General features: G+C 43.4%; 1 protein-coding gene across 3 annotated transcripts in view; it reads left to right on the top strand.

Moving 5' to 3' along the window:
• Nucleotides 1-950: 950 nt before the first annotated feature.
• The window catches only part of CYP4B1 (cytochrome P450 family 4 subfamily B member 1), a 31,909-nt gene continuing 23,134 nt past the window's right edge, over nucleotides 951-9,725 (top strand). The window contains exons 1-2 of one of the 3 annotated variants that reach the window (XM_081488494.1): nucleotides 1,311-1,502; nucleotides 4,233-4,368. Coding sequence is in view for 1 of the 3 variants with exons in the window: in XM_081488491.1 (XP_081344617.1) it covers nucleotides 1,500-1,502 (3 nt within the window). In the remaining 2 variants the exon portion in view is untranslated. Of the gene's footprint in view, nucleotides 1,503-4,232; nucleotides 4,369-9,725 lie in introns of all 3 variants that reach the window. The other 2 variants (XM_081488488.1, XM_081488491.1) reach the window with 2 other exon arrangements.

The following is a 9,725-nucleotide window of genomic DNA, read 5'->3' as shown; positions in this document are numbered from 1 at the left end:
GGCCTCTTCAGCAAAATGAGGATGATCACACCTGCATATGGAGGTGGGTGATGAGGGTTAAATGGAAAAGAAAAAAATCAACGTGTCTAAAGATCTTGGCTCTCCAGGCATTATTTCAGAGATGACAGTTCTCCAGAGGGGCCTTGTGGGGGTTCTCAGGGGGGCGGGTTCTCTCTGCTTGGGGTGGAGGTGCACTGGGAAAGCTCACCAGGCTGGGCCCTGAGGGTAAAGAGCAGCCCTGGGGAAGGAACCAGCTGGGCAGGTCCTTGGTGTCCACCCTTCCCTGGTCAGAGCACCATCCTCACAGGCTCTGCCCACTCTGCACAAGGCAGGGCCTCTTCTCCTTCAGCTCCCCTCAGCTCGCTGGGCCCCAGCTCATGCTCTGCCTCTGTCCTTTCTCTGTAACTGTTTCCGAGCTTCTCTGGCTGGCCATCATCTCCTACTCATCCTTCTTACTCAGGGCAGCCTCCCTTCTGCCTGAAACCATCTCCTCTGGCGCTGTGAAGGATCCCGTGTCCTTCTAGGTTCCCTCAAAACCCCACCTTCACCCCACCACGCTGTTCTCATGCTCCTTTGTCCCCTGGGTGCTGTCTCTCCTGCCCCATGGTTCTGTCTCCTGCCTGCTTGGGACCTGGATCTGCCTCTTACTCCCCCACTCTGTCCTGCATTCTCAACTGTGTTCTCTCCATGTCTTCCCTTCAGCATTAAACAATTCTCAGGTATCTTATCTTAGGGCTTCCCTGATGGCTCACAGTAAAGAATCTGCCTGTCAATGAAGGAGATTCAGGTTTGATCCCCGGGCTGGAAAGATCCCCTGGAGAAAGAAATGGCAATCTACTCCAGTATTCTTTCCTGGGAAATCCCATGGACAGAGGAGCCTGGCAGGCTACAGTCCATGAGGTCACAAAGAGTTGAACATGACTTAGCAAGTAAACAACCATGAATCCCCTGACGGATCATCAACACCCCACACCCCTTCCTTCGCTGCTCCATCCACAGGACCTTTCTCTGAGCACCATACTTTTTTTAAACCTGTTCAGTTCATATCAGCAGAGATGAAGGCCAGGCAGTGTTTACTGATCTCAGAAAAGGGAGCTGTTCTGAAGGGCAGGGCTGGAGACAAGTGTACTTAGCATGTTTTGGAAGCTGTCCTAAACCCAAGCATTGTGTAATTGCCTTAGCTACTGCAGGGCAGGTGCAGGACCCACAGTATTACTGAAACCTAAGCCAGGTAATTTGGTAACTTGATCCCTTGACTGCCCTGTCACAGCGATCCTTGGTAGTTCTTGCTAGAGATAGGTCCACCACCCTGCCTCTTTTGGTGAAGTGGAGCCCTGTTTTATGAATTAGAGGGAAAGGAGTTTCTGAAGGCACTATTCTTCTTTCTCTTCCCTACCCACTAAACCTCAGCCTTGCTTGCCCACTTCCAGTGATGAAGAGGTCACCACTCATGGCTCAGAGGTACCTGCCTGGCAGGCTGATTGTGTAATGGATCTGGCATGGTAAGAGTTTTATAACTGAGTTCTTGTTCTCTTGCCCTTTTCCTGTCTCCAGGCAGTGCTACATGTTGAAGAGTTTTTGCCCCATTGTGTCTGATTTGTTATTGTTTTTCAGTTGCTAAGTCGTGATTCTTTGTGACCTCATGGACTGCAGCACTCTAGGCTCCCCTGTCCTTCACTGTCTCCTAGACTTTGCTGAGACTCATGTCCATTGAGTCAGTGATGCTATCTAATGATCTCATCTTCACCCTTCTTCTCCTTTTGCCTTCAATATTTCCCAGCATCAGGGTCTTTTCAAATGAGTTGGCTTTTCGCATCAGGTGGCCAAAATATTGGAGCTTCAATTTCAGCATCCGTCCTTCCAGTGAATCCTCAGGGTTGATTTCTTTCAGGATTGACTGGTTTGATTTTCTTGCAGTACAAGGGACTCTGAAGAGTCTTCTCCACCACCACAATTCAAAAGCATCAATTCTTTGGTGCTCAGCCGTCTTTATGGTCCAACTCTCACATCTGTACATGACTACTGCAAAAACCATAGCTTTGACTATAGAAATCTTTGTTGGCAAAGTGATGTCTTTGCTTTTGAATATGCTGTCTAGCTTTGTTATAGCTTTTCTTCCAAGGAACAAGCGTCTTTTAATTTCATGGCTGCAGTCACCATCCACAGTGAGTTTGGAGCCCAAGAAAATAAAATCTGTCATTGCTTCCACTTTCCCCCCTTCTATTTGCCAGGAAGTGATGGGACCAGATGGCATGATATTAGCATTTTGAATGTTGAGTTTTAAGCCAGATTTTTCACTCTCCCCTTTCACCTTCATCAGGAAGCTCTTTAGTTCCTCTTCATTTTCTGTCATTAGAGCAGTATCATCTGCATATCTGAGGTTATAGATATTTCTCCTAGCCATCTCAATTCCCCCTTGTTATTCATCTTAGCAAAGAGAAGGGAAAGAGGATTCCCGGTTGAGGGAATGTCTGAAGGCAAGACGAAACAGAGTGCCCTGGCAGACCGGGAGGAAGATAGGTGACAGTTGCAGGGGAAGAGGGCGTGGACAGAGGATGACGCTCAGTTGCAAGTATAGGAGCCGGGTTGGCAGTTCCATGAGGGCTGCATTCCAGACTTTATCTTTTAGCTTAAGGGCAATGGAAAGAAACCATAGAAGAGTTCTGTCTGGAGAACCGTGATTAATACAGGCAGCACCTCTGTGATCACATCAAGGCAACAAGATAGTGCTGCAGAAAAAGATAAAGCCAAGGAGTGACCAGCCACGGTGGCCATCCCTGCTAGACACTCTGCTGTGACTCAGCCTCATATCGGCCTGTGGAGTTGGCCATGTGAACTCTTCTTGGTTCAGACCCTGTGCTGGCACCACCTCCTCCCCACCCCCCACTATTCTTGCCTCCACATTGCTTTGCAGAAACTGGATGCTTGCTTTTCCTCTTTGGCCTCAGGTTGCACCTTCTGGGCAGATTAGAGATTTAGAGAAGGTCCTGGAGTTTGTCCCTAGGACCCTTGCCCTCTGGGCCACAGAGATCAAGACCCTTTGGCTACTCTCAGCTGCCAGGAACTCAGCCCAATGCACTGTGTCCTGACTCTGGACTCCATTCCTGACTGGCTCCAACTTCTCTCCTCTCTTTCCTGGGCATTGACCCTTGGGGCCTCCAGCTCTGCCAGAGACTTTCCGTATTGGAGATCACACAAATGGAAGTTCTCCTCCCAGGTCTTTCAGTGACTTGCTGGCCAAGTTCCTCTCTTGTTCAGAACTTATCTAGAAACTGAAAGACTTATTGCTAAAGTTCCCAGCTCTGAAGTCTGTATTTCTGATGACAGGAGACTGATAAATTGACCAAGGACCAACAAGCTGGGAGTTAGGATGGGGATGTTCACTTGTGTTTTCCTGGGGACAGAACAAATTTGAGGGAAGTATCTCAGATTCTCAAGGAATTTTAGAGGCTTCATGGCAGAGGGAATGGTTTTCATTTCTCAACACTGTACCTGGTAACTCTAGGCAACAATCCCACCTCACTGCCAAATTGGAAACTTCTATGATGCTGGGGGCTGTGGGATGCTGGGCATTTGCTTAGCTGGCAGTTGGAAGCTAGGTCAGCTGGGAACCAGGACTCTGGGCTCTACTTCCAGGACTCTCTGGGTCATCTCAGTAAGAGAAAGTACTTCTTAGCCTGTGGCCCCAAAGAGAGAATGGAATCTTCTATCACATTCCATTCAAAAAGCATGGAAGTGGACTACTTTCTTTTTATTCCTTTTTAATATTCCAGTGAAATGGCTGGATTGCCCATCTCCCCAGTCTCTGAGAATGCCTTTTGCTTCTCCCTGATGTTCCTGCTGCTATAACCATCTCAGGAAATCCCCAGGAGTTTGCTGGGGTCCAAAGACTACTTCTGGTTTGTATCTGTCTCCTTGAAGTCAGGAGGACATCATAGCTACCACCAGAAGTTCAGAGCATCATAGCTACCACCTCCTCACTGCACTGCCATGGCTGCTGCTGACACCTGTCACAGAATCAGGTCCCATCTGAGGCTGCTCCCCACGCAACTCTAATTCCCACCATGGAGCTAGGGTACACATTGCCTGTACCAAGGTGATGTTTCAAATTTAACTTTTACATTATGAGACAAGATTCCAGACACACTGAAAATATAAAAATATTGTAACAGAAGCCTATAAATCTACCTCCCAGATCTAACAGATGTGAATATTTTCCATATTTGTTTCAGATGCCTCTTTCTCCTTTAAAAGCAATTAAATGCTGCTGCTGCTGCTGCTGCTGCTAAGTCGCTTCAGTCGTGTCCGACTCTGTGTGACCCCATAGACGGCAGCCCATCAGGGTCCGCCATCCCTGGGATTCTCCAGGCAAGAATACTGGAGTGGGTTGCCATTGCCTTCTCCAGTGCATGAAAGGGAAAAGTGAAAGTGAAGTCACTCGGACGTGTCCAACTCTTAGCGACCCCATGGACTGTAGCCTACCAGGCTCCTCCATCCATGGGATTTTCCAGGCAAGAGTACTGGAGTGGGTTGCCATTTCCTTCTATGCTACCCTTGTCTACTTCCTGCCAAATGGGGAAGATGAAGGGTGATTGTGGAACAGAGTTGATCAGCCTGAGACAGGGAATATTAGAATCTTTAGTAAATAGCACAGTTCTCTTTTTTATCTACAATTATTTGAATTTGATGAACTCCTTTAACCTTGTTGTTTTCTAATTTGTAATTGGACTTAGGCTTTTAGCTCCAGTTCCCATCCTCATCTATTAATTTTAACTTTCTGACTATGTCCTAACTAGGGGGAAAGATTTCCTTACATCTGGAAAACCACAGATTAAAAGCCAGTAATATTTCAGGCAAAACCAAAAAATTATAACCGTATTCATCAGTTGACTCAGTTCTGAATAAGTAATTCTTTTTACTAACAGTTTTATGCAATCAGAGTTTCCATTAGACTTTTAAAATATCTTACTTAGTTTAGCAGTATGATTTAAAAGTCATCAGAAACCTGTTTTTTGTCAAAATGTCCTTTTTATGACTCTTTTTGAAGATGTGGCAGTTTTGCAAATTGTCAATTTATCTGTTTGTGAATGATAAAGGTCTTAAAAAGGTGTGGTTAAAGATCTAATTACAATGTGTCTTGACAAGCTTATCCAAGTTGTTGTGACATACAACACTGTACAATAACAACTAAAATTAAAACATTATTGCTGGAGTCCAGCTCTGGCAGCCAGGGAAGCACCTGAAGGGATGAACGGGGTTGGCGAAGAGAATGATGCAGCCTCTCGCTCAAAGTACTGGGCTGCGTGTTTATTTTAAGCATCAGGTTTTCTTTTATACTTTTACAAAAGCACTAGGTCAGAGGTATGACATCTTTAGTTTCCCCTCACCCAGATTTACTGTCTCCATAAATCATTGTTGTACTTCAGAGTTCCCTCTTAAGTGTCCTTGTGATAACATTGTAACTCAAGTTTGTCTCTGGGCTGTATACCACATTCCTCAGTTTATTTCTTATCTCTCTAAATCCTGCTATCCCCTAGTAACTCAAGCTCATCATCTTCTAAAAAGTCTGTTAGCTATTAGTATCCCTAAAATTCCTAGTTTCTATAAGCTATAGTAAAATATGCCAACACTACAACATACCTTAAACTTTAGCTTCTAACTATTCTTAATTATTCCTAACCCCTAAACTCCGCAAATTTGTTTTGCCATAAACATTTCCCTTACAAGCAGGTTTCAGATAACAATGTTTCCCATGGCCTCAGGCTGTGGCCTATGTGCTCATCCTGGAACATTCTTTGTAAAGATCCTTGAACAAATGTAACTTTATGCATTATTTCATGGGCAACTGCAGAAGGCCTTGTGCTTTCTCATGCAAGAACAATAAGCGCCTTAACATACTTTTCAGCCAACTCAACCAAAGGAAGGAAAGGACAAGTCAGAATCACAAGACCTAACTCCTTCATCCCAGGACTGTGCCTGCGGGATGAGGAGAGGGGGTTGGGGCCGTGCCTCCATTTTGTCAGTAATGCCTAATGTGGCTCCCGACACATTAAAACAGGGCATGTCCAAATTTCAGAAACGTTGTGTAGTTTCTAGAATGTATATATTAATAATATTTATTCATACAGTATAATCTAAGGAGGCTGATCATTCACTGATTTCTGTGTAATTTAACATGTCAACCAATTCTAGTCAGTTTTATATGTATATATGTATTTTTAAATTAAATTAAATTTTTTCTGCGCTGTCTCAGGCACCCTCTGAAGCATCCTCAAGCTAGCTGAAGTCAAAAGAATTTTAATAAGAATTTAATAGGAAGTTCATAAAAAATATCAAAAAGTTAAGAAAATATTTGGTCAGATAGTCGTAGGTCACTGTGACTGTTTAAAAACAAATACAGATCACTTAAAGACAAGTTTATACAATCTGTTATCAAAAGCAGCATTCTAAGTAAACTTGTTCTCTTAGCAGAGAGGAACTAAATCTAGTCCCGCACCAGTCTACTTTTAATAACAAAATCCATTTACCCAAATAAGTTTAACCTAATCTCAGCCCAACCATGCATAAAAATCCTTTTTTACTCAAAACATGTATCTTACTTTCCTACTGTATACTGAAATGTTTTATTATTTTTAGTAGCACTCATTGCATATTTAAATTAGAATCCCTGAGTCTTAAACATCATAATTTCTTGCATCTTACCAAGAGGCAAGTAATTGTTACCAAAATTTGGGGAGACTGTTTTAGAGAATTTTCAGAATGCAACTATTCTTGTAGTTTACTGAAAAACTCTTATGTCATTTGTATTTAATTCACTCATAAATGTTTCATACCAAGTTATTTTTCTTTCTGGCAAATTTACAACAGATATAATAAGATTTCATTTAACTTCTGTTAAACTTAGGTGCTTGTACATCTGGAAGTTCTCAGTTCACGTACTAGTGAAGCCTAGCTTAAGGATTTTGAGCATTACCTTGCTAGCATGTGAAATAACCTCAATCGTGTGGTAATTTGAATATTCTTTGGCATTGTCCTTCTTTGGGATTGGAATGAAAACTGAACTGTTCCAGTCCTGTGACTGGATGTACAAGCTAGATTTAGAAAAGGCAGAGGAACCACAGATCAAATTGCCAACATCCACTGGATCATAAAAAAGCAAGGGAATTAAAAAAAAAAATCATCTACTTCATTGACTACACCAAAGCCGTTGACTGTGTGGATCACAATAAACAGGAAAATTCTTAAAGAGATGGGAATACCAGACCACCTTACCTGCATTCTGAGAAACTTGTATTCAGGTCAATAAGCAACAGTTAGAACCAGACATGAAACAACGGACAGTTTCCAAATTGGGAAAGGAGTATGTCAGGGCTGTATATTGTCACCCTGCTTATTTAACTTATATGCAGAGTACGTCATGCGAAATGCTGGGCTGGTCGAAGTGCAAGCTGGAATCAAGATTGCCAGGAGAAATATCAATAACCTCAGATATGCAGATGATACTACCCTAATGGGAGAAAGTGAAGAGGAATTAAAGAGCCTCTTGATGAAGTTGAAAGAAGAGAGTGAAAAGGATGGCTTAAAGTTCAACATTCAGAAAACTAAGATGGCATCTGGTCCCATCACTTCATGGCAAATTGATGGGGAGAAAATGGAAACAATGACAGACTTTATTTTCTTAGGCTCCAAAATCACTGCAGACGGTGACTGCAGCCATGAAATTAAAAGACGCTCCTTGGAAGAAGAGCTGTGACAAACCCAAATAGCATATTACAAAGCAGAGACATCCCTTTGTCCACAAACATCCGCATAGTTAAAGCTATGGTTTTTCCAGTAGTCATGTATGGATGTGAGAGTTGGGCCATAAAGAAGGCTGAGTGCCAAAGAATTGATGCCTTTGAACTGCGGTGCTGGAGAAGACTCTTTAGAGTCCCTTGGACTGCAAGGAGATCAAATCAGTCCACCCTAAAGGAAATCAACCCTGAATATTCATTGGAGGGACTGATGCTGAAACTCCAGCCCAGCATTTCGCATGATGTACTCTGCATATAAGTTAAATAAGCAGGGTGACAATATACAGCCTTGACATACTCCTTTCCCAATTTGGAAGCTGTCCGTTGTTTCATGTCTGGTTCTAACTGTTGCTTGTTGACCTGAATACAAGTTTCTCAGAATGCAGGTAAGGTGGTCTGGTATTCCCATCTCTTTTCTCATTGGAAAAGACCCTGATGCTAGGAAAGATTGAGGGCAGGAGGAGAAGCAGGCGACAGAGGATGAGATGGTTGGATGGCATCACTGACTCAATGGGCATGAGTTTGAGCACATTGCAGGAGATAGTGAAGCACAGGGAAGCCAGATGTGCTGAAGTCAATGGGGTCGCAAAGAGTTGGACTGAGCAACTGAACAACAACAACAACAACAACAAAACCTTGGTGCAGTAAAAGTATTATACTCACTGTTGATGGCTCTAAAAACAGATCTATATTAATTAGATTGTTCCAGGTGAATTTAAGGTTCTTTCTTCACCTCAAAAGAATTGGGAGACAAGCAAGGAGGTTAAAGAAAGGAAAGTGACTTCAAGCAAGAATACTCCCTCAGGGGGAAAGCAGTTAGAAAGGTGAGGAGCTGCTGCACTGAGTTTCTTTGTAAACCAGTTGTGAGGGGCATACAAATGAAGGGGTGGAATATTCACTGGGGAAGGAGGAACTTGGGGGTCGTATTCCCTGATTTTCATTCCAACTCCGTTTCTCCGAGGGGAGGAGGGATTTTTGTACTTATTTAGCTTAGATCAGAAGAGTCATGGCATTGGTGCCTGATGGGTACTTCTTATCTGCAAGGCTAATTTTACTGTAATGAGAGCTTAGTGAGCAACAGGTTACATTGGGAAGCAGGAGAGTCCTGCCTTTCCCCACCTCTCTCTGTCTGCTTCCAAGACACTTATCACCCAAAAGATGTGGTTTCCTGTCAGTCTGCAGGTTCCTTCCTTTGTCTGCTCATGTTCCACCCCCCATGTTTGTTTACAAGATGGGTGATTTCCTGCCACCTGGGCCCTGTCCTCCTAGCTACCTAACTGCCTGCTGTAACAAGATCAACAAACTTTAATATCAGATATTACCTTAGAGTATATCCCTGTTCATGTGAACTTGAAACTCATTTTGTGTAGCTTCTTTTATTTTTAATTTATAAATGCTCAAAGTCAATTTTTTCCAGTTCCCAAATACTCAATTCAGATCAAACAAACAAATAACAGTAATATACAGTAATACACATCATCTGCTCACATTCACATACCTTTCTGCCAGGAGGAGAAAAAGGGATTTGGACTCAGCTACCTAGACACTCAGTCACAGACACACACCCCCTCAAGATAAAAGCAATTACAAAAGACCCACTTTGATTGAAGATCAAGCTGTTAGGGATCTTTGCTCTCCAGATCTTGGGGAGTATTGAGACATTTTCTTTTGTTTAGCTAAAGAGCTAAAGAGCTCCTGTGTGTGTGTGTTAGTTGCTCAGTCGTGTCCGACTCTTTGTGACCCCCTGGACAGTATCCCGCCAGGCTCCTCTGTCCATGGAATTCTCCAGGCAAGAATACTGGGTTGCCTGCCATTTCCTTCTCCAGAGGATCTTCCTGACCCAGAGATCAAACCCCGGTTCCCTGTATTGGCAGGCAGATTACCATCTGAACCACCTGGGAAGCCCATAAAGAGCTCCTAGTTTTGCAAAGA

The sequence above is a fragment of the Giraffa tippelskirchi genome, chromosome 5, assembly GCF_054371585.1.
Source record: "Giraffa tippelskirchi isolate mGirTip1 chromosome 5, T2T-mGirTip1v1.2.pri, whole genome shotgun sequence".
Classification (NCBI taxonomy): domain Eukaryota; kingdom Metazoa; phylum Chordata; class Mammalia; order Artiodactyla; family Giraffidae; genus Giraffa; species Giraffa tippelskirchi.
This window is presented reverse-complemented; position numbering and strand designations above follow the sequence as displayed.